The following is a 24873-nucleotide window of genomic DNA, read 5'->3' as shown; positions in this document are numbered from 1 at the left end:
CTGCCGAGCTGGAACCTCCTGTTTTTCTGGTAGTTGTGTGTCGGTGCTGAGGCCGGGTCAGGCCGAAGCTGCTGAGTGGTACCAGCTGGGGTCGCCACCTGCTTCATTCCTCCAAGGTTTGGCCAGGGGGCAGTTTCCCTCCGGGGCACCACCCCCACCTCCGTCAACAGTGGGTAATACAATAAACCCAAACTGGCTGATTAGCAGCTTGGACGGGTTGGGTTTAGAGAGGCGTGATTCTGTCAGCGTGCCTCCAAACGTCACACACACCCCAAACACGTTGGTGTTGTCATTCAATCAACTGCCTGACTGAACTTCTGTGTTCTGATAATCAACCGGGACGGGAGATTTAAAACCCTGAAAGCTTTATTTAAAATATCCATACATGACACTGCTCCTACACAACAATACAGGACAATACAATCACTTTTTCAAATACATTAAAGTGTGATAACTGCCTGCATGTAATAAAAGTACCTACATTATAAAAACCCTACGACACCACATCGGTCATTTGTGTTTGTGTTCTATCTACATGGCGTCTCCTGTGATGGGTGGATGCTGGTGATGGGCGACAGGGTTTCAGCAGGTTAACGGAGGTCCCGAGGTCTTTGTCGATTTGAGCACAATTACTCTGAATTGAACATTTGTTTCCATTTAGCTGTTACAGGTCATCCTTAGCGCTGCATTACAGTAGTGCAGATATGAAATAGCTAATTCAGAGAGGTAAAAAAACAATATGGAAACACAAGATTCTGCCTGTAACTTGTTCACTACCTCACAACATGCCAGAACACAAAGATATACAGCAAACACATCAGAAGAGGCAAGACTGCTGTTCTGACTGGGAGGATACGTGAACTTCATGATACACACGCGTGTACAGATTGTTAGTCACCGATTATTCAACACAAAATGAGCGTCCTGTGACGAGGCCGGCCGTTTCACACCCATAGATCAGGACCAAATAAAACAAGATCGGTGGCCGAAATCATTGTCTGATTTACACAACTCCGTTATTATTGCACTGTTGCTTCAGCACACACACACACACACACACTTACACACACACTCAGCCATAACAGTCCCGCATAAATGACATCTTTCTGTTTCAGTAGTTGTTCCAGGAAATATTTAAGCCTTTTTTGTGGATTTATTAACAAATATGTAAATTAGAAACCTTACATTTAGAACGGAACCTCTTTAATAAAATATCTTCCTTATGGTTGACTGAAAGCGGACACTCAACACGTAACAACTGCAGAAGAGCAAAGGAGCGTCCCAAGGATGGCGTCGGTGTGTGGAGGCGGCTACGACACTGGTCAACAACAGAGTGGAAGCAGAAGCCATCTGCACTCAGACGGTCAGACAGTCAGTTGCCATGGACACGCTGGACACTACGGTGACACGCTCGGCCGTGGCTACACGACATGAATGAAAGCAGGAGGAGGGACGAAGAAAAGCTTCTGTAACAAAAGATAAAAGTTCCTCCACCCGGTCCTGGGAGGAGATGCTCTGCTGATGAAGATGAGGATAAATACTCTTCACAAAAGCTGCTGTGTCAAAGCCTAAACCAGTCAGTGAATTGATCACGCATAATTATTTATTTATAATAAATAGGGAGGGACAGGGTGGTCCTGAACGCTTCAGGAGGACAAGTCTGGCATTTTGGGGTTGTCACACCGACCGTGGCGCCACTTGTTCTGCCTTCAAGGAAATGGATGTCCAGCCAAGAGAGCGTTCAGTGCTTCACCCGTTCAAGTAGAGTCTTAATGTTCAGCTTCATGGCAGCAAGTCATCAGCTGTCCATGCTGCAACATTCTGACGGACAGGAAAGAGACAAACTCTCAGCATCATTGTTCAGCTCTCGGCTCTGACAAAGCTGACAGCCTAAAGGACGTCGAAAATGATATTTGGAAAAACTTTGAGCTCTTATTTTGAAAGGAGGACAAACATTTAACAGGTTCTGACCTTTGGCCTACAGGCCATTACAACATAGACATTTACCAAATCTGACCAATTAGTTCACATAGGGATCGTATCGATTTGGAGCCGTCACCCAAAACATGCACGTCCTCTCCCAGCTCCATGTTCTCACCATTGAGTCCTTCTCCTTCCTGGACGTCCAGAAAAGGAGCAGGTCCCCAGATCCGGACAGTCCCATCATCTGAGGCACTGGCCAGCAGTCCAGGCAGGATGGGGTTCCAGGTCACACAGTTGACGGTGCGCGTGTGACCACTGAGCTCTGCGATGGGCAGCTCGCTGCGCCGGTGCCAGATATAGACTTTGTGGTCTGACAGGAGAGGAGACGTGAGCACAGCTTCCTCACCTGAGCAGGTGATCACCGTCTGACCCATGTCTGACATGGACCCCGACAACAAACCTCACCTTCACTGCCGCTGGCCACAAAGTCTTCATTCTGCCCCCCAAAGCAGGAGTGGATGGTGTAGAAGCCCTGGGTCACCCCTTGGTACTTCCGGACTAGTACACGATCCTGCAGGTCCCAGAGGTGCACTCCCTAAACGTGCACGTAATCAAAGATGGAGCAGCTGCTAAAAGGACGGCGTTCCCGATTTACGGATACTTGGTGGGGAGGCTCACCTGAGTGGCAACGTTGAGCAGAGCTAACCTTCCATTTTTGGAAACAGTAAACGACATGATGGGATGGTCCTCCTGCACTCTGGAACAACACAACACACAACATCAGCAGGCACTGCCATGCCCAGGTCAGAGGTCACGGGGACCTCATATTACACATCACGGATGACCGAAAAGGCCGCACAGACAAATAAATCAAAGCAGCAGTAATTACTTAACCCGACACCTTTGAGGAAAACTAGTTTTAGTCGTTAAAAACAAAATTCAGGAAGTCGGTCAGAGAACCATCTTGGTGGTACTTTATCCTTCTTGGATTAATTCCTCAAATGCTTCAGTTTGTAGGTAAATGCTGTTTGGCCCAGCTATGAGTTGATGTTTCACCATCAGAGCTAATGAAGCACATCCAGCACTAACAATCATCTGGAGCTTGTCAGCTCTACTTTCACTGCTCCAGATGTTGGAACTTGACATTCATTCCTCCAGATGTGTCATCGAGCGGTGGATTCAAAGGCCGTTCGACTTGTCAGCGAGACGACTTCAGAAGAACATTCCACCATTAAGACTCACTCTGAAAGGAGGTTAATCTATTTTATGTGTGGGGGAATAAGAACGCGCTTGATTAAGCTGCTTTGCATTAGTCAGCCTGGTTTCCAAAGCTCAATCTGACAGATTTCCCTTTTGAACGTGAGTAATCGCCATAAAAGGACAGAGAACCTCTGTAGTGACCCACAGAGAACGTTCTGCTCACACTACGCCGTCTGCTTCATCGAGCCGCTCTTTTTGGTTTCTCTAAGTAAACCTTCTGATCACCAGCTCCCGGCCGTGCGTGCCTGCTGCTCCTTTCTGACTGGGACCTACATGTTTCTGTCCGTCAGGTCCTCAAAGTTGTATCCTCTGATGCGCTGGTGGGTGTCTGAGGCCAGGACGGTCCGGCCGTCATTTAGACACCACAGACACTGCACACGCACCCCTTCCCACGAGTCCAGCAGGTTTCCATCCAGGTCCTGGAGTCACACAGTCAGACATCAGGTAGAGGCACAAACTGGACCAGAACGCTGTCAATGTTCAGCACCTGAGAACTCGTCCTGGTTCTCATCTCTCTCTGTCTTCATGTCGATATAAACGTATGAACTCAGATGAGGTCTACTCACACACTGGTAGAACTGGCCTCTCTGGCCGCCGGTGACGAAGCGTTTGCCGTCTGGATTCCAGGCCACACTGGTCAGGCTGTCTTCATGAGACTGGCTCATCTTTGTGCGCAACTCCCCCGTCTACAGTGTGACAGCGTCCGATTCCTTTAATTCACCACTTTATCCATGAATACATTCATCAAAATAAGTATAAACAACACCTCGAGGGATCGGTGTGTAACAGAATACTGATTCTACCAGCAAAGTGAGGACATTGTGGCTGGTCTCCACAACTCCAAAGGACTGTTTGAGGGTTAAGACCTAGTTTGAGGGTTGAGGTTAGAACTGGGTTTAGGTCAAGAGTCAGGGGTCAGGGTCAGGGTTGGGGGTTAGTTGGGATGGTTAGGGTCAGGAGCTGCGGAGTGCATTATGGCTATGAAAGTTTTCACACACATCCTTGTACTTCTATCTTAGTGAGGACTTTCACAGACATAACACACTCGAGTCGTTCAGTAAGTTTTTCTCTAAATTTTAATCTACATACTCTTTTAGAAAGTTTATATTTTGAAAATCCAGGATTTCCAGTGGAGTTTGACCTGCTGTGAGCCGACTCTGTCTAGGTTCTGTTGCAGGTTGGGTGGTGTGGTACCTGGACGTTCCACAGCCACAGCTCAGAGCAGTCGTCAGGACCACAGGCTATCAGGTAGGTGTCATCGGGGCTCCAGGCCAGGTATGAGACTCCGTACGCGTGACCCTCCAAAGTCTTCATCAGCTTCAGCTGCTGCGTTTCCTGTCCAGCAAACAACAAGTTAGACATCCCGGCTCATCCTGCTGCAGGGTGAACTTCCTGATTTACCGTATCGATGTGCCACACGATGACCGTGGTGTCCTTGGACCCAGTGGCCAGTTTAGTCCCATCGTTGGAGAACTTGCAGAACCAAACTTCATTACAGTGTTCGGTGAGAATCTGCTGGGTGTAGCAGGGAAACTGCTTCCTGAACACACACACACACACACACACACACACACACACACACACACACACACACAGGTAGGACTCAGAGGACTTTAACCCCTGATGTTTGTATTCAAGGATTCTGCTTCATGGAAGAACAAAATGTCCTTCACGGACAACTGAAAATAAAGACATCCTGCTCGGGGGGACGCGGTTGCCTTACCGGTTGCAGGTGTGGTCGAGGAGCAGGGGCACCGAGTCCAGTCCGCTGTCCTGCTTGGTGTTGTGGTAGAGACAACGTTCCCGCTGCAGCTCCACCGCCTGTTTGAGCAGAGTCTGCAGGCGGCGAGGAGGCAGCATCACGGAAGGCGGCAGGTACGCTGTGGGCGCAGAAACAGGTAGCGGCTGCTGTAAACCTTGGTGTAGGTGAGCGCCAGGCATGAGCGTCTCTCAGGGCGACGGCCTCAGAGGCTGCAGGAGGCACGTCTCAAACCCCCCCTACTCACTCTGCAGCTTGTCCAGCAGCTTTGTCCGTGACACCGTGCCCTTTCCTTCCCACTCTGCTTTGCTGCGCAGGTCCTCTGCATGGCTGCACATCAGGTACCTTCAAGTCACACAACAGGAAGTCATCACTACAGCAGAGGGGGACACGTCAGCAATGAAGACATCACCTTCTGAAACCTCTCATATCAAATCACCTACAAGAGAAAAGTACACACACTTGATGTGGCTCATTCTCTTTTATCTTGGTTGATTTTATCATTTCGAGTACAGTTCGTTAATGCAGAGCTTTTATCAACTACAGATGCTTTGTGTGACGTGGTTAGGGCTGATTTTGCATGTTTGCAGACCCGCTCAGGACGTGGATCCTCTCGGTGTTGTACTTGAGAGGAGTCAGTTCAGCTCGAAGGACCTGCAGGGCTTCCAGCACCTTCCCATCCTCCAGATACTCCAGATACTTCTGCTGCAGCAGCAGGAACTTCATCCTCTGTGCAGGAAACATCAGGAAGAGCAGCCGTTCACCCTGGGACACTATCAACAACAGCTTCTAAAAATCCTGTTCCCATGGTTCTGTCACTGAGCGCTGGCTCCACCCTCTTTGTTCTCACCCTCACAGGTTCAAAAGGGCAGAAAGGATTTCAGATTGATGAGCGTAAATGTTATTCTAAAATTCTCCTTCAGGCCACTCTGTCCTCCAAACACGGAACAGAAAACACTGTCCCTGCTTGAAGAGGACGGCAGCTTCACGTCCAGTAATAATTAACTTTCTTTTCCACAAGAGTTGGCCAGATACTCATCAAGGGTCCTGAGAGCAGCTGATGGAGGGCAGAAACAGAGGTTCCTCTTACCACAATAGCACTTGGAGAATGCATCAAGGCCTTCAGCTCGTTCAGATCACTCTCAGCCTGAGGACAGGAGGTACAATTAACCAGCTCTTAGTTTCACGCACAAACACAAGTGACTTTAAGGAATTCGATTTGCTCTAAATGGCAGCATTCCTGCCAGAGTGGACAGGAGCGCGCACGTGTCTCCTTGCAGTTGCACCTTGTCCCACTCTCCTTCCATGACGTGATTGCGGAACCTGGTGGCTGACGGATGCTCCAGCCTGCAGCCGGACTCCTGCATCAAGAGGTCCACCGTCTGGCTGAGGACAGAGGACAGAAACCCATTAAGACCAGTACAACTTCACTGGTGAAGGCAGCACGTGCACGCAGAGGATGGAGGGTAACGTCAAAGAAGAGTTCAGGCTGAGCAGACAGAGAAAGTGATAAATGAATAAGAATACTTGAGTTTAAAGTTTCCTCCTGATGCCAAAACTTAATAATACAAAATAACTCCTCTGTAACTAATCATGTACTTTATGAATAAATAGAATGAAACTGAATTAAAATCATTCTAATCAGACCCGATGAGCTGTTCATGAACTCTTCGTTACAGGGATGTTAAATCAAGGCTCGGGTCACATGAAAATGGCCTAGTTCCAGTTCTGGCTACACATAAATTCATATGTTACATTAATATTTAACAACAACAAAGTGAGGTCTGAGGCGTCTAAAAGAAAACGGAGCGATTGATGCGTAAAAACAGCCCGATTCAAACTAATCTGTCATCAAACGAGTCTCTGAAGCAAACGCGTCGTGATCAAGGTTCTGTTTGGAAGATGCTGGTTCTCGCTCGGACTTACTTCAGCCCCAGGTCGTGGAGATGCTGCCCCACCAGCCGGATCACGTCCTCCTCGCCCGGGGACAGACGCTTCTTCTTGGTGACGCCATCCGAGACGCTGTTGCCGTTGTTGCCGGCCGGTTGCTGGTTGTTGTTGATGTTGACGACAGTGTTGCCATTGTTGTTGACCGTCAGCCCGTTGGTGTGAGCCGTCACGGCGGAGGACGGCTCCCCGTTCTGGGTGCCGTTCCGACAGGACTCCTCTGCGTCGGTGTCCTGCGGCGCCCCGTTCGCCTGCATCTTAGCGCAGATTAGGCTGCTCTCACGATCAACAGTCTAAACTAAAGCCGAGGCTCTGCGCGGCTCTGCGGGACAACAGCGCCGATCCAGCCGCCGACAGGCCCGCTGACCCAGATGCAGAGCTCAAGTGTCCGCTTCGGCTGCCTCCAGGGCTCCGCGTTCGCTTCGCTCGACCGCTTTTCCGCCCGAACGCCGCGCCAACTTAATGGGAAGGCCGCATTTTGGCCGATCTTCCAGCTCCGTCGCCGAAGTTGCGGCTCCGCTTGTTGTTGTTGCTCCGACAGCTGCAACCTTGTTATGGAGCTGCGCGCTGACGTCACCACGCGCTGTGCGTCGGCTGCGTGGCCGCTGTGCGTCCGCACGCATCCGCACGGTCCTATATAACCGGGCTGGGGAGAAGGCGAGCGGCTGCCATCGACCATCGCCATCATAGTGAGCCAGACAGGCAGAGACAGCTGTGATTTCAGAGCTTTATTGGTGCTTGATCAGCCTGTCTATCCTCACAGGAACAGGCAGACGTTGACATTTGAACTCCCAGTCATGACAGTTAAACTATGTTTTAATCAACGCACACCAAGATGAGGAGTCAAAGGAAAGAGGGGACACAGACGGACAACAGGCCAAAAATCTACACCGCTTCACACTGCGTCCGGCGAAAGGAGCCGAGAGACACGGAGACGCAGACAGGGACGCTGGAGCCTCCGGGGCCTTCTGACGCCTCTGGGCCACCTCAGTGTGACAAAGGTCGCTCGTGACCAAAAACCTGGAGCCATCACACATTTTTCTGGTGTGCTGGTTGGTTCTCATTGGTTTCAGAATACAAATGAGAGACCTGCTTTGCTCCAGCTTTTGAATTTCACAGCAAAACTTCTTTTATCATTGGCACTTTCACATCTTAAGAAAAACAAAACGACAATGTCCCTGTTGAGTCCGATAAATAAATAGAGCCGGGAACACTGTTTCAACTGTACCTACACAGTGAGAACTGCCTCGGTCCTCGTGGCCTTCATCTCCACACAACACAATCTGTATTTTACACTATAAAAATAGGAATTAAAGGGGAAGGGTTGGCTGAATATTGTCCCTTTGTAGAAGACAAAATGCACTCATCCCATCCTACATCTAGTGTGGCTTAGAATAACAAAGAACGAGGCTGTTCGTCCACACACACACACGCACACACACATATTTGGTGAGCTGTCTCAAACTAAGTGGTGTCTCCTGCGGCTCAGAGGAAGGACAGTGAAGGCGGATTGCTGCTGCTGTAAGAAAAATACAGTTTTTTTTCCTGCAGCAGGACAATGTTGACGCAACGATGTGTGAGAAATGTCTTGTGTACACTACAGACACCAGCACTGGCACAGCTGTAATGACCCTGACAGGCATCCCAAAGGGTGCGTTTCAGGAGTCCATCTGATCAAGTATGTCCAACAAAATATCACCTCTAGGTCTAAATCAAATGCATCCTTCTATACCTTCAGCGAAGAGGACAAGTAACGTCTTCTGGGGCAGTACTGAAAATATAATTAGTGTTGACAAATGTCACGTGTGCACGTGCGTCTTGTTGTCTCCCAGCTGCTACAAACAGCTGGATGAGAGACCTAGAGCACAGGTGTGCTTTTGTAGTTGTGCTGCGTTGAGGAGGCACCGGGGTGCTGAGGAGCAGAGGCAGCGACACGCAGACCTCCCACAAACAGCACAAAGGCAGCCTCTGGGATGGAACACTCATCCATCCCCCAGTAGCTGTGGGTGGCAGCCCATTCTGGACCATCTGCTGGTCCCACACCTACAACCACCCAGCTGACAGGCTCACCCTGGAACCTCTTGAGTGCTTGAGACGTGTCAACAGGCCTGGAAATGCAGATGTGTTAGAGGAAGATGTTCACACTCAGCCTTAGTCACGCCGAACACCTCAAAAGTTGGAACCGACCCACATTTGAGGGCGTGAACATGAGGTTTGCAAATCCGTCCGTGCACCATGGGAGTTTTAGCGCTGAAGTGAACCGGCGTTAAATGTCCTGACAGTGGTGCAGCTGGCGTTAGTCATCCTTCTTCGTGGCATGAATATGGGGTCTTTACAGAAAGACATCCCAAACTATCCACTGACATTAAAACGTCCCGGTCGGGTCATCCAATTTTGTCACAATGGCACTTTCAGAGCGGATGTTTAAACAAAGAAATGTCATTTTCTTTACACCATTGTTGATAGACTGAAGTTTCTGCTTATTGACTTGTGGTTTTAAAGAATAGTAATAATAATAAAACAAGACATTTAGATTTAAATTCAACCTGCGCTAGTGCAAACACATAAACACAGATGGATGATGCACCTCCCACAGAAGACAAATGAAGCACAATGACAGGAGCTCCAGCGCTGCTTTGATAGTGTCACAGGTCCAGGGTGCAACAAGGTTCCATCACATCAACTCAACAAAAATGAAACAGGAAAAAAAAAAATTAAAAATCTATATCCTGTTCAAAGGGTACTGTGAAAACATGATCTAAAAAACCATAAGTGGGCTCCAGGCAATCCAACACTGGTACATTAACAACACTGTCTGAGCCAGAGAAGCCCTGAAAATGGAGTAAGTCTGTAATTTGGAGCAGCAAAGGCCATGTTTTAAGATATCACTTAAAATAAAGGTAATCATCTCCAGTTCAGATTTATTTCTGAACAATTTCATAGAAGCTCACATATTTCTCCATCGAGGAAAGAAATGGAAAGCTTTGTCTTTTTGTTTTGACTTTGGCCAATTCCTGACTCTCTGGAAAAGGTTGTGCAGAGCTTCAGGGCAGCCTACCGAGAGGGTGAGTTAGAAGCTTTGGTTTAAATGATCGGGAGCGCCATCTTCATCAATCCTTCCATACAATCAATCTTCATCTTCAAAACACAGTCAGCATTTCTTGCTGCTGCAGGATTGTCTGAGGTGTTTCCACACAGGGATCTCTTTCCTCTCTGCTGTGTGTCTGATGGTCTTTAACTGTCCACCACCTGGTGTGGCAGGTTGACAGAGGAACCGTTGATAAATGAGCCTTGTTTGTCTCGTCCCTTGAGAAAATAAGTCAGCAGTTCCCCTTTTCCCTTCACGAAAATGGGCCCCCTCCTCACAAACCTGAAGCCGTACTCCTTCAGGATGTTGTAGCACTCCTCCACGACCTGAAAGCAAGACAGGGAACACACACACGGTTTCAGGCTACACGTTTAAGCTGCTCACACACAACTGTAAGATGCATATGAAAAAAGGAAAATACACAGTAGAAACGATGACAACAAGGTCAGAGGAGTTCATTTAAAACTGAATCTCTTCACATTATGAATGTAGAGGAACGACTCGTGGACCCTCAGTCCACCCAGGCTGTGGAGCTGCGCTCCCTGGGGGAACACCAGTAGGTCCTGAGGAAGATCAGGCAGGAGTGTAATCTCTCCAGGGTTAATTTCCTCCTGGAGAAACACCCTCTCAAGGGGGCCTTTGGGAGATGTCCTGGCCTGATGCTTCAAAGGAATGAAACCATCAGACAGCTCCGTGTCCACAGAGAGGACCAGGAGTTTGGAATACCAGCAGATATTCCAGGAGAGAATTAGAGAACTCTAAAGTGGAATGCCTCATTATAGGAGCTTTGGAGACTGAGGCATTTAACCTTTGTTAATTATTTTATCTACTTTTTCTGGATGGAGATGCTCGTGGACACGAAGAAAGAGAGATGACCTCATCTGCCACTCTTCAGCATCAGTCAGGATCTCACTCCACACCACACAGCTGCTGAAGAAGCTCAACAACATCTGTACTTCCTGATGACATTGGGGAAGTTTGGCTCGTTGATCAGGCAGCTTCCAGACACCTACCCCTGCAGAGGCCACAGCCACCCCAGTACAGACTGGCCCCATCTGCACCTGAGACAACAGTCCTGACTGTTGAATGACTGTTCCTCTTCAGCTTAGGCTGCTCTACTCCTTCAGCTTTTAAAGGGACTCATCGCCTGTTTGCAGGTAAAGTCTAATGAGATGGATGCATGAGAGGCCTGCTGCTGTACCTGGATGTTGCCCATCACCCCTGTGGACTCCATGCGACTGGCCACGTTGACGGTGTTGCCCCAGATGTCGTAGTGAGGTTTGCGGGCACCGATGACTCCAGCTAACACTCCACCTTTATTCAGACCTGCAGACAAAGAAACGGCCTTACTGTCGGCCCCTTTTGTCCCTCTGATCTACAGCCGATCACCAGCTGAACACCAGTCACCCCGAAACTGGGTGACTGCTTCAATTAAATAAGACTCTCTATACAGTAAATGCACAATTTGGCAGCACCACAGCTCATTTTTCTGGCATTATGCTGAGACGCTGTGGAATAAGTTCCAACATCAGCGCGGCCACGATGGCAAAATGAAACATAATTGAGACATTACATTAGTCAATTATCGACGTTCTTGCTGGATCCAGCAGGCTTCCTGGAAACCTGTGCTCTGGGGGAGGCGGAGGGACAGCAGCTCCACAGCAGTCTGAGCAAGAGCAGCTTTGGCCATCTATATAACATCTATTTTTATCTTCCATTCCACCCTGCAGCACCAGCCTACAGCTGTGAGGCCGGGGGGGCATTTTGGCCTCCTCCTTTTATACTTTGGTGAATGTTGTTATTCAGGTCATAGGACTCTGCAGTCCAGCTGAAAGAAGGTCAACTGGACGTCCTGGTGGGTTCTGGAAGATGGTTCACCTCCTCAGCTCTGTCCTGGTTGTTAGCAAATGTACTCAAAGCAGGAATACTAATTAACCAGTGACTAGCTTGACCCGCCTGTATCTGCATTGTCTATATCTACAGCGTGTATTTAACGCAGAGCAACAACCTGAAGCTGAGAAAATATTTGAGGGCTGTGGTGATGCAACAGCTCCACAAATGTCTGGTTCATCTCACCGGATGTGAACTTCCCAGTTTGGGAAGCAGGTTAATCAAATGTAGCTCATTATCCGAACTGATCTGATCACGGCTGGAACTGCATTCAAACACATCAACTGGGTGAAGAGAGAGGACGCACCGATGCGCAGCATGAAGTTGTTGAAGGACTGGTAGTTGATGTTCATGAGTGTGACCTTCATGGCCAGAGCAAAGTCTGCCAGGTCTGCCAAGTGCTGCCATCGCTCTCTGTCTGACTGCTCCTCCTTCTGCAGCACAGGAAGGAAGGAAGGAAGGAGGAAGGAAGGAAGGAAGAAGGAAGGAAGGAAGGAAGGAAGGAAGGAAGGAAGGGAGGGAGGGAGGACACAAGCTCAACAACAATAACAACAACCAGCTCCATTCGCATCCCCAAGCGTCACTGGGCCACATCAGTTCAGTCCCAGTGGATGAAGCTGCTGACCTTCACGCAGGAGTAGCCGTTGTTGACATCGGGAGTGACGCCAGACGCGGCCATGTAGGTGCTGCCGATGGTCTTGATTTTGGTAATGCAGCGGAACTGTGGCTCATCCAGCAACTGACAGGGAAACAGGACAAGGTTACGCTGAGGCAGCACTTTAGGAAGACCTACCCATTATCAGTGAGGGGGGAGGAAGAGGAGGAGGAGGAAGAGGGGGAGGAGGAAGAGGGGGAGGAGGAGGAAGAAGCAAAGGAGGAGGAGGAAGATTAGGAGAAGGAAGAGGAAGAGGGGGAGAAGGAGGAAGAGGAAGAGAAGAGAGGGAGGGGAAAAAGGAGAAGGAGGATGAGGTAGAGGGGGAGGAGGAAGAGGGGGAGGAGGAGGAGGAAGAAGCAAAAGAGGAGGAAGAAGATTAGGAGAAGGAAGAGGAAGACGGGGAGAAGGAGGAAGAGAAGAGAGGGAGGGGAAAAAGGAGGAGGAGGATGAGGTAGAGGAGGAAGAGGGAGAGGAGGAAGAGGGAGAGGAGGATGAATAAGAGGGGGAGGAAGAAGAGGAGGAGAGGAGGAAGAAGAGGAGGAGGAGGAAGAAGAGGAGGGAGAGGAGGAGGAAGAGAAGGAGGAAGGGGAGAAAGAGGAAGAGGAGGGAGAAAAAGAAGAGGAGGAAGAGAAGGAGGAGGAGGAAGAAGATTAGGAGAAGGAGGAGGAAGAGGGGGAAGATGAGGAGGAGGAGAAGAGGGGGAGGAAAAAAGGAGGAGGATGAGGTAGAGGAGGAAGGGGGAGAGGAGGAAGAATAAGAGGGGGAGGAGGAAGAGGAGGAGGAGGAAGAAGAGGAGGGAGAGGAGGAAGAGGAGAAGGAGAAAGAAGGGGAGAAAGAGAAAGAGAAGGAGGGAGAAAAAGAGGAGGAGGAGGAGGGCAGCTCACACTATCAAAGTCAGAGATGATCTCATTGAGGAAGCGTAAGCACTCGATCCCTCCGTTGTTGATGCTCTCCTCCGTGTAGAAGTCAGAGAAGTTTGGAATGGAGGCGAACATGACTCCGATCTCCTCATACGATTGGCTGTACAGTTCCTGGAACACAAGAACATTTCAGAAAGCCCTGAAGACCAACTTTAATGTTGATGGGCTGTGATAAACGGAATCTCTTGTTGACCAAACCCAAAATAACAGGAAACCAAGACATTCCGATCTTCACCAGTGTTCCCAGTGCCTCCACACTGGTTCATGGCATCACTGCCTATTATGTTACTAGTACAGTCAGAAACACAAACATCATCATAATCCAGTCTGACAAGAAGACTCTTTCAGATCAGCAGTCCCACAAGATGATCTGAAAGGGATCAAATAAAAATGGTTCCCAGTCCTGAAGGAGCCTGAAAGAAGCTTAAAGGGTTAAAGAACAGAACAATGAACATTTAATTCACGTTCTCAAATCATGAATGTATCCTTTAATCCAGAAAAGCGGGATTATGAAGACTTTCCAACGCATCTCTGGGCCGTTTCAAGGCGTCTGATGCAAATCTGATGCTAATCGTAGCGAACAATGCTTGGTTGTTCCCTGGGTTTGGGGTCTCAGGGGACCCCTGCTGTGCAGCCAAAACGCCATGTTAACAGTTTTAAAATAAAGAGCACAAATTACTCCTCTAATCTCTCAGAAACGCTGACGTGAGAGTTTTCAAATGCACATGTGTGATCTCATTTTTCTGGAAATGGCAGCGGCGGCGGGAAGACAGGAGAGCTGAAAGAGTGGTCTCACCTCATCCCTTTTCTTGGAGCCTAAGAAGTGTCGTGCGACATGTTCAGGTAGCATGTTGGTCACCAAGGCTTCGTTCCAGCGTCTCATCTCGTAAACCTTCTCTTTCTGTTCATGGACCTCGATTTTCCACAGGAACAGAGTGCGGGCAAGCTTCTCCACCTCCAGACAACAGCAGGGGGGCACCGTCAACATTTGGATAACAATGAAGATCACATACGTGCCATACGGCACCTTTAGCTGCCGTGGCATTAAAAACACGCAGGAATGAATTTTGGAGTCCATCAAACACTGAGAGGCGTGTTCAAAAGCATCACCTTTGAACCTGCAGCTGCTGCTATCAGACTATTAAACATCTGCTGGGCTCAAACGTGTCAGTCATCAAAATAAAACCTACTTTGTGATTCAAAAACAATGATTTTCCTACTTTTGCCCAATTTAACAAGGCTCCATCTTTCTACCGGTAGGACCTATGAAAAGGGAGGTTTAACTTCACAGTAAAAAGTCTTTAACTTACATGTCGGGAGAAATAATAGAAGCTGACCATCATAATGAGGATCATGACTGTCATTGTGATCTTGGAAGGCACCATGTGAGACCTGAAGACGACACCAACGGCATGAAACCGAGTCCGTCACAGAAAACAGGACTTTCATAGAAAACGGGATTAGTGCACCTGTAGTCCTGGAAGCGGGCCGTGTCATAGCGGTCAAAGATGTCCCTCCAGCTGTAGATGTTGACGATACCGGTGGCCGTGGTGATGAGCAGCATCAGCGTCACCTTGACCATGTGACTGACCTGAACCAGCATGGTGGTCGCCATCAGTGCCAGCACAGCCGTGTAGCTGTAATACTTGGGGTTGTTGAAGCAACCAACGTGGACAGACAGGGAGGAGGAGGAGGAGGAGGCTAGTGTGAGGCTGCCAGGGGCCGGGACCCGGGACATGCAGCTCAGCTACACAATGAAGAATAACAGAGTCATGAGCTTTGAGCACAGCAACACACATACGTGAACATGCACAGCCAGAGAAACGCCGACCATGTCCATGATGTCCGCCATGGTGAGGATGAAGATGGCAGCCATGGCCCAGGTGTTCCGAGCCCAGCGCGTGTGGTCGATCCACGTGGAGAAGGACACGAGTTTCTTGGGAAAGATCTGACACAACAGAGCAATAGCAGATTATTCAGGAGGTAAAAACCTAAGTGAAGGAGGGAGAAGGCTTGGTCTCATATGGAGGATGCTTGTCTGACACTTCAGAGATGGCTGAGATCACTGACGTGCATCTTCCAGCAGCTTCCCGTCAAACTGAAACCTGACTCACTGTTGGGAAGAGCTGTGATGAGAAGCTTCATTCATTCTTTCGGTCAGCGCAGACTAAAAGGAAGCAGCTTCAGCATCACGTCTGAGAGGGTAGTGAGAGAACATCTGGGCCTCCACCAGCTGCTCAAACTGAAACACCCATTCAAAGCCGGGAGATGGTGGGGACGGTGTCAAAAATGTCAAAAAGAGCTGGTGGATGTGACCTTGAACAGGGGGCTCATGTCCTGACACGCACACGTGCCTGATGGACTCCACAGCACCGGGAACATTTTCATTGTGATATTGATAAGAACCAAAGAGCCCGGAGCATTAATTCCACCAAGGCTGCAGCTTTTCAGCCTGTGCAGCTGAACGCATGAGTGCGTGCACGTTGCTGACCTGCGAAGGCAGACGTCAATACTGACCCGCAGCCAGTCATCCATATATCTGAATTTCCATTTCATGGCTGAGTTTGTGTTACTGTCCTGGTTGGGCAGGCAGCCCGATCTGGTCTCAAATAAGTCTTCTTTTAAGTTCACAGTCAAATAAAATGTTGAATATCTTATTTGTGCAATTTGGATTCGTTCCGCTGCAGGATTCAGCTGAGCAAATAAAGTTCCCACTTAGATGGGACTTTGTCGTCATTTAAGTGCACGCGTACGCGAACTGTGACGGACTTACTCGAGGAAAGATGGCGGCCAACGAGCAGACGGTCAGTACGAGCAGCAGGACTTCGCCCACTGCAAAGGTGATGTAGTTTGCGACCAGCCTGGACACGTTCACATGGTTCCAGACAAGACGAGAAAAGAAAAGATGAGACAAATATGCAGCTCTGACAGGAGCCAGCGGTAATAAAGACGTGCGGATCAACGAGCTGTGCAATAAACACGTTGGTTCCGCCCCAACGCGGCCTGAACGAATGGTGGCGTCTGACTCCAGGGAGGTGTGAACTGACCAGTGGTCTATGAGGGCCTCCATGAGGGTGGTGAAGAGCAGCACCACGCAGGAGCAGCAGAAGGCCGCTCCACTCTGCTTCTCCTTCTCCACAGAGTAGCGCGTCTCCAGGTCTGGATCCACAAAGCGCAGGGACAGCCTGTTGGTGTGCTTCCCCTTCAGTCTGAAGACAACACCAAGAATCAGACTGCAACTTCACAACACACATGCTTTACATTGTCCGTCAGGCAAGAGCAGGCTGAAAAGTGAAAAGAGCAAGTCAGGAAACGACTGTTTTGACTTTTATGTAAAAGGGAATAAAACCAACATTATCGAGGTTTATTTAACAGTAATGAAGCTACACACAGCTACCACAGGCAGAATGTGTCACTTTGTTGTTGGTGAGCAAAACTGAAGACTGCAGCAGCAAAAGTCCTAAATCGAGCAGAAATGGCAGCTTTGTGCTGCGGTTGACGTCGTTCCATGGAAGCAGTCTGGGTTTGACATGTGGGACTTACGCCTGGACCGTCTCTCTCTCCAACAGAGCCTCGTTGAGCAGTTTGTTGAGCTCCTGTTCATTCTCCTGAGCATCAATCACCCTCTCAGCCAGGTCCCGCAGCCGAAGTCTTCTACGAGGGTTAGGAAAAGATGGATTCACCACCTGAAGTGGCACAAAGTCACACATGATAATGGAGCACTCAAACACTCGACGTCTGTCTCCATCAGGGCTACAGTAATTCATGCATGCTGCCTTAGTGGGAAACTCTGCAGACACAAAAACACACCCTTTACTACACAATTTCAATATTTCTGCAATCCCCCGTAGAACAATGTGGCAGGTTGATCAATGGGTGAGGCTGTGCTGATGTGTGTGTGTGTGTTACCCTGGTATCCAGCTCTTCTGGCTCCTCAGGTGTGGTGCAGGCGGTGTTAATGCTGCCGTTACACTCTGTGGTGTTGATCAACTGTGGCGAGTTTCCATTGGAGGAAGTGACAGACAACTTCTGAAAGGTTAAAAGTAAAAATCCTTTAAAGATTAAAAACTGGAAACGTGGATTCAGCATTAAAAGTGAACGTTGTAAGTCCAAGAGGACTCTATTGGTCATGTGGTTGCTAACTGTAGCTTGATGTGTAATTCCGTGTGTCCTGCTGGGGCCTGAAAGACTCACTACACCATTGATGCCGCTCTTCCCCGCCGGCCCTTTAGGAAGCACCACCAGGTAGGTCTCGATGCCGCGCTCCCTCAGGTAGTCACAGCGCTCTCCTCCGTTCCCGGCTTCCACATCAAACTCGCCGTGAAGACACTCCAGGGTGCTCTGTGAGATGTGGACACGCCTGATCCACACACATCAGACAGGTGGGAGTTAGCAACTGAAGAAGCAACGTTAGGGCTGACTTCCTTCTTTTGCCTCCACGTCACCGAATCAGACCAGAATAAGTCTCACCCTGGAATCCCCCCCGCCTCCATTTTGTTGGCCACAGTCACGTCGGTGGACCACACGTCGTACTGCCAGCGTTTCTGACCCAGGACCCCCCCCAGGACCGTGCCACTGTGCACTCCAACACGCATGTCGACGTCGGTCTGGGTTTTCTCTCTGACATACCTGCAGATGTACAAACAGTTGTGCACGTGAGTAAACACTGGAGTACATTCCAGAGGCAAAGGGGCTGTATTTGCAGTATTCTGGTGTGAGCCAACCCGAGTTTTCTTCCTCTTTTTAGGGATTAATTCAGGTTTTCTTGAAAACCTTCAACATCAGATCTGATAATCATCTACCCAGAGAGGCTGGGGAATAAAGATTAAAGCAAGACGTTGGTTTTACTCTGCTGTAATTTAATCAGATGACAACAAAGACGTGAGAAGCTTCTGATTTGCTCTCCGCTGCGTGAGAGTCGTCCCCGGATCAATGGTGACCCGGGCTGGAGTTCATCTCCAGCTGGAGCAGCGATCGATGACTGAGAAGAGGTGAACTCACGATATGGCCTCCACCATGGCCAGGCCCATCATGATGGAGCAGGCAGCATGGTCCTCTCTGTAATCTGGCAGCCCACAGATGCAGTAGTAGCAGTCTCCCAAGATCTTGATCCTCAGCTGGTGATATTTCTGGGCCGGTAGACGAGGTTCAGTCAGAATACTCTCAGTCAGACTGGCCAAACAACAGTTGTTATAAACATCACAACAAGACCGAGGAGGTCGAGGCGTCAACAGTACTCCTCTCCCTGATTAGTGAAGGAGGTGTAACACCGAAGACTGTGGGCGAGTGTCCCAGGTTCACACAGGTTATTGTTGCTGTGGGCTGAAACTCACGGCGGCCAGTTTATCGAAGCGTGCGAAGAGCTCGTTGAGCAGCTTGACCAGCTCCTGAGCGCTGCAGGACGAGGACAGCTGGGTGAAACCCACGATGTCTGCGAACAAAATACTGCCAGGACAAGAGAGGGACGTTAGATTTGGGTGAGACGGTAACCCGGCGACACCGCTGGGTGACAGCCAACAGCCCTCACCTGACATTCTCATGCCTGTACATGTACATGGTGTTGAACTGCTGCATCTCCTTCTGACTGGGCTCCTTCTTCATGTCCTGGAGCATCTCGTCAGCGATGTGCTTTGGAAGGATGGAGAGCAGCAGACGCTCCTGTGACAGGGAGGACGCACAGTTTCTATCTGCTCTTCAAACACAGAGATTAACAGAGGACGGGAGAATTTGATCCAAGTTTTCCCGTGTTAAACACTTTTCCACGACACAGAGAGCAGGTTAGCTCAGCGATTACAGCCGGCAGCCTCTCAGGAGGTTGGTTGCTATGGTAGCGCGAATCAAGCAGATGCTCATTGATTGGTTGTAACCCAGCAGCATTCTGGGAGTTTCATCAACTTGTTTTATCAATCCTCTTACTGATAAAGACAGAACAGAGACCATATAACACAGTTGTTGTCCAGGCTGGAACCATCTGGCCTCCACACAACAGCAAAACATTTCGGTGCTGCCGGCCGTTAAGATACCACTTTTTGGAAGTTACTACCAGATTATTCAGAAGATTATTTTATTCTTAGACATGAATGCTGTGTTGGGGAAATAGAAACCAGCTCACGGCCTCAGCACACCCAAAAGTCCAGCAGCTCCTGGGTAAATGTGAACCAGCAGGTTTCTGAGCCCTGACAACAACACAACAAACTTCCTGTGTGTACTGATGAAATTCAGCACTGCCACAACAGACCCCCCCCCCCCCAGGTCTTTAATGACCAGACTACAGGTGGAAACCAACAGGTGATACTGGGATCCACTGGGAGACTTCCACAGATGCCATTTGAGGAACATTGAGAGTGGTGGCAGCACGTTCATGGTTCAGTGTTGTCCTCAAATCCTGAAATACATGAAACTCTTTTGGACCTGCTGCTGGCTCTGCTCCTCCAGGTTCAGTTTAACCTCCAGGGACTGCCTGGCCTCCAGGAAGGCCTTGCGGTGTTTGCGGTCAGCCATGTAGTAGGACATGATGCCCACAGTGATGACACAGACGTAGATCACAACGTTGGCCAGAAGCTGAAAGACAGACAACAGCCGGAATATTTTCAGACGTCTCTCGTGATGCAGCATCCATTATTTTTATTAATGAGTGATTCTAAAAAGATCCAGAGAGTGGGACAGTGAGTGGGACAGTGAGAGGGACAGAGAGAGGGACAGAGAGTGGGACAGAGAGTGGGACAGTGAGAGGGACAGAGAGTGGGACAGTGAGAGGGACAGAGAGAGGGACAGAGAGTGGGACAGAGAGTGGGACAGTGAGAGGGACAGAGAGTGGGACAGTGAGAGGGACAGATGAGTCCACCCACAGCTTCGTCTCGCCGTGCTCGTCTTTCTCTGTATCCATCTACAGGTGCACCAGAGGCTCAACTGTGCTTGATATACAAATAAAGTTCAACAAGACTGAATCTAAAAAGTCTTGTTTTAATTGTCCTTTGCTTTGTTAAGCACGGAGTTTAAGGACAGTGCTGATAAAGTGTCCTGCTATGAATGAATAAAGGACAGAAGCTGCAGGACAGATTGAGAACTCTGTTAAATCTGTTAGAGGATGCGTGACAACATGGGAGAGATCCTCCATGCAGATCATTAATACGCGAGTCTGAACAGGACTGATGCCAAATCAGGCAGCTAATATCTGATTTAGAGCATCACAACATAATAACTGAAAATAGAATAAAACTAATTAGGGACATTTTGTATATAACGAGGACGGACATGTCCAGCATGGTATTCATTTCTAGCGTATTACGGGAATAATTTAATTTGGTTTTCCTCTTTCCATCAAGCTTTTCTATTTCAGCGAGGAGAAGCAAAGTTCGGAGTCATATCTGTTCTTTTCTCTCCTTCCTCCTTGTTTTATGGACAACAGCCTCAGTGGTTCATTTAGCTCACACAGAGGCTCTTTTCTTTGCATGTTCAACACAGCAAAGTGGGTTTCAAACCACAAATACGCAAAAAAATGCGGTCTTGATTCGAATGAAATCAAATCTCGAGAAGCGGGGTCGGTGGCGCCCCCTGTGGGTGAATATGTGAACTCTTGCTGATCTATTTAACAGACGAGTCTCTTAGTTCTCCTCCCGGCTACTGGCTCACAAAGACACCGTTACTCTCCTCTATCTGTGGGTAACATGATGGCCGTGGTCCAATATCTGGGTAAATACCTGAGAAAATGTAACATTTTTGCCCTAATGGACTCGTTCACACTTTAAACTGGGAACTTGTTTATGTAACGAGTTGATTGCTGAGGACAGGCCATTACCCCTTATCACACCCGTACCTGTCTGCCAAGCTCTGGCCCCTGGATGTGCTCCTGCTGCTGCTGGGCGATGGTGACACCCAGGACCAGGGTGTGGACTCCGCAGGAGACAGTCGTGATGAGCACGATGGGCGTGAGCCTCAGGGGCAGAGTCAGAAAAAAGGAGAAGCAGAAGAAAGCCTGCCAGCCCACCGTGTCACTGGTCTGGTGGCAATGAGCGTAGTTCAGGCCCAGGTAACAGAATATCTGAGCGGCTATGAGCAGCCACAGGGCGTAGGGCACCACCCGTCTGGAGATACGGTCGGGCAGCAGTCCGAAGCGACACAGCAGGTAGAGGACGACATCTGCCACCAGCCCCACGGATGCCACTAAAACGGCAGCCAGCTTGTCGCTGGTGTAGACCACGGCACACATGACGATGACGTAGCTGTCGAACAGCGCCGCGAACACCACCAGCACCAGCAGGGTCTCGTGTCTCTGCCGCCTGAAGTAGGTCTGGTACAGGTTCTCCAGAGACTCGGGGGCAAAGGTCAGGCGCATGAAGCGCGGCAGACACAGGCAGCATCCGGAGCTCCGAACCGTGACCTCGTGAGTTCTCCCCACCGCCTGGCCAGGGTCAGAGGGCAGCGTCACGGAGCAGTCGGCCGAATACTCCGCAGAGTACTCTGGCTCGGAAAAAGCTCGGTTCCGAGGCATGACCGAGGGTTTTCTCATCCAAACACTTAAAGATGCCGACTACTGGAGAGGGCCGGGACCAGCGCCGGGATCCGCTTCTCTTCTGCTCACTGGGCAAGGCGTCCCCCGAGGTCCCACATATGTGGCAGGAATCACAGTCTCATGATGATTGTCAGGATCTGCTGGCTGGACAGACGTCGGCTTACATCGTTGCGTCACCGCTGGCGCTGTCCAATGGGCTCGCGGGTTGGGGCAGGACAAACACGCCTACTTTTCATCGGCACCACAACGACGTGCGCGTTCAGCTCTGTGACGGCTGTGGCAGCTCCGGTCCACCTCTGTGCTCCACAACTGTGAACCGGCTCAGACTGGAGCCCTTCATGGCCCGACCCGGTCTCTCCATGGTTCTCCTCCAGGCTGGAGCTCTGTGCCGGTTGTTGATCCGGAGTGACACATGGCCTAAAGGAGGGACATGAGGAGACGAATGAATAAAGGCTCACAGAAATACACGTTAATCTGAATCACGGACATCACATCGTTATGATCACACAATCGTGGCTCAGAACATCTGGGAAGGTGTCCCGCAGGGGGTGGGGGGTACGGGGTGAGGGATAACCCCCCCCATCCCTGATTGTGAGGTGGTTTGTGTGCAGATGAGCTCCCACCCTGAAGGCCTGCTAGCTACATGTTGCGCTTGCTGGGAAACACAAGTTGTGAGTGGGGACTGAAAAAGCCGTGATAAGGCAGCCAGAGGACATCAACACGGGGCCAATAGTCCCAGATCCAGAGCCGAGAGCCCCTCGGATGACCACTGCCACCACTTTCTCCTCATCCAAAACCCTTTAAATGGCTTCTTTAGCATCTCTGTGCATCTAACAGGCAGCTACTTTTCTGCAGCTTGTTTTCACTTTCGCTCTTTCCGGTCAACATATAAAACCATCTATCTGATGGACAATCGACTTTTCTGCCAGAATTAGATGCGTTTTCCTCCCGATGTCGTAAAAGAAAACCCCAAAAGCGGCGTACACCTTGATCCTGACACCTACCGTGGAAGATCCCGAATTTCTCTTGGGGCTGCTGACGTTCCGTCCTCCAGATGTGGATGTTCTCCTCTCTCCAGATGTTTCTCACCCGCTATTTCAACCTCAGAGGAAGACAGGTGGGCTATTTGGACCGGCAGCGATGGTCAGTCGCCTCCACGACTGCACAAACCCAAGATCCGGTCGTTTCACTCTCGGGTGTTTTCTGCAGAAGAAACACAACCCGCCTCAGCGTCGAACCCGCTGGGTACACGAGCACGTTTCCTCTTCCTTTCAAAATAAGGTCTCCCTCTAGTCAGGCGAGTCTTCAACCTGGGATAGGATGGAGTTATCTCAGCACATCAGGCTTGATTTAGAACTGATGTTGCTCATAAAATACACGTCAGAAATCTCTTCACACACCAGACATTTAAAACTATTAAACAGACCCATTATGAACTGGTAAATCTCCAGATGAAACTATAGTGAACACAACATCACATAAACTGTAAAATTCTTGTTGATATTCAAGATTAATCTGCAGTATAGCATTCTGCCTTTCCCCTAGAGTTTTTTATTTATTTGCTATTGACTTTATTGAATTAATTGCCAAAAATCACCATAAGAAGTCACAAATATGTCAATGCCTGAATCAACAAATATCTTGTGCTTTAAATGATTTAGTGTCCTGGAAGAATCTTGACAATTAACTTCCTTGGTTAAGGTTTCTATAGAGAGAAGCCTGCGTTTTATTTTGAAGACACAAAGAACAACTTCCGTGTTTACTCCGCCGTTTCCTGTCTAACTTGACGCAGCCTGTCTCAACGTCCACATTTTCTCACCCCATGTCTCCGCCCTCTTCCAGCCCGTGCTGCCTCCTGCTTCTCTTCCCGGTGGAGGTGAGGAGGAAGAAGATGAAGAAGGTGAAGACGCCTTTTCTGTGTGACCTGAGGAACCAAAACTCATCACTTTCACGGACATTTGTGCGCAGAAGGTAAAGACGCTGCGCACACAGCGAGCGGCTGGTGCCAGTCTCCAACAACAGTCTCAAGTTGAGTTCATACGGAGTTTAAAGTGACAGATTTTGAATATAAAATAAATTTTAAAAGCTACTTTACCAAAAACCTTTATGTACCTCCAAGAATAAGTCCATAACAGTGAAAATTAAACTTTAATTAATTGGTGTTCAGAGGACCTGACAAGAACAGCAGCTTCAAGAACCCTCAGACATGAAGCTGTAGGGGAATCTTCCACCTGGAGGGAGGCAGACAGAACTCCAAACTCTAACACTGCCTCTTGCCTGTGGACCCTTTGGAATAAAGGTGTCTCCTCACCTGCATCCCTTCTGCTGCTGCCTGTGTTTACATCAGTTAATAAAGGAAAGTGGGCTCCTTTCAATCACACGGTGGTGCCAGTTTGTATTGATTGTTCCACTGGTGATGACTGGCCACAGACCATCGATAATCTCTCCGCTTCAGCCACTATCAAGGTCACATCAAAGAAACCAAAGAGAAAAGTTGTCTTGTGCATTCACCATTCATCAATCAAATCAGATAAAATGAAAAATGAAACTCCTGTCACTGAAACCACAGGACATGAAATGTGCATTGTTTTAGAAAGAAGGCAGGTCAGTGGATCCATGAGACATAACTAATGGGTTCATGCTTGTCAGATTATTCTGGGCTGTTTCCAGCACATATGCTCACACATCCCATGTCATCCCAGAATCATGCTTCTGGCCCTGGAAGAATGCTAGCTTTCCTGCTAACAATGACGTGTCAGCCCCTGTTGAAGCATCAAATAAACACTTTTTAAAGAAGTACCATCAAACGCCTTTATTGTTTGTTGTACATTATCATATTGTTCATTGTGTTTTTATACTCTATCTATGCAAAACCTTCTGCAAAATCTAGCTATGTTGGTAAAGAGACATGGAAGACAA

At 49.1% G+C, this 24873-nt stretch overlaps 2 protein-coding genes and 1 long non-coding RNA gene across 3 annotated transcripts; 1 reads left to right on the top strand and 2 right to left on the bottom strand.

Moving 5' to 3' along the window:
* Positions 1–348: 348 nt before the first annotated feature.
* On the bottom strand, positions 349–7443 carry wdr26a (WD repeat domain 26a). The gene is made up of 14 exons (XM_057044295.1): positions 6869–7443; positions 6229–6328; positions 6033–6089; positions 5535–5671; positions 5190–5287; positions 4907–5063; positions 4585–4723; positions 4378–4518; positions 3750–3869; positions 3457–3602; positions 2602–2680; positions 2389–2518; positions 2099–2293; positions 349–1821 (listed from the first exon to the last, which is right to left on the bottom strand). Exons 1-14 carry the CDS (start codon positions 7144–7146, stop codon positions 1799–1801), a joined length of 1800 nt encoding a protein of 599 aa, XP_056900275.1. The 5' UTR covers positions 7147–7443; the 3' UTR covers positions 349–1798.
* A 159-nt stretch (positions 7444–7602) lies between these two features.
* Positions 7603–23210, bottom strand: adcy3a (adenylate cyclase 3a). Its single transcript, XM_057044293.1, has 21 exons — positions 22959–23210; positions 21259–22371; positions 19854–20003; positions 18970–19100; positions 18776–18887; positions 18444–18571; positions 17913–18071; positions 17637–17802; positions 17352–17471; positions 16986–17128; positions 16490–16651; positions 16216–16303; positions 15274–15390; positions 14912–15189; positions 14753–14834; positions 14239–14397; positions 13407–13553; positions 12493–12606; positions 12175–12301; positions 11179–11303; positions 7603–10303 (listed from the first exon to the last, which is right to left on the bottom strand). The coding sequence occupies exons 2-21, from the start codon at positions 21949–21951 to the stop codon at positions 10124–10126; spliced, it is 3381 nt and encodes a 1126-aa protein (XP_056900273.1). The 5' UTR covers positions 21952–22371; positions 22959–23210; the 3' UTR covers positions 7603–10123.
* A 537-nt stretch (positions 23211–23747) lies between these two features.
* On the top strand, positions 23748–24270 carry LOC130532692 (uncharacterized). The gene is made up of 2 exons (XR_008952405.1): positions 23748–23925; positions 24122–24270. It is a non-coding gene; the product is annotated as an uncharacterized LOC130532692 (long non-coding RNA).
* Positions 24271–24873: the final 603 nt, after the last annotated feature.

This window comes from Takifugu flavidus, chromosome 10, assembly GCF_003711565.1.
Source record: "Takifugu flavidus isolate HTHZ2018 chromosome 10, ASM371156v2, whole genome shotgun sequence".
Lineage (NCBI taxonomy): Eukaryota > Metazoa > Chordata > Actinopteri > Tetraodontiformes > Tetraodontidae > Takifugu > Takifugu flavidus.
Note: the sequence above shows the minus strand (reverse complement) of the source record. Positions and strands in the feature narration are given on the sequence as shown.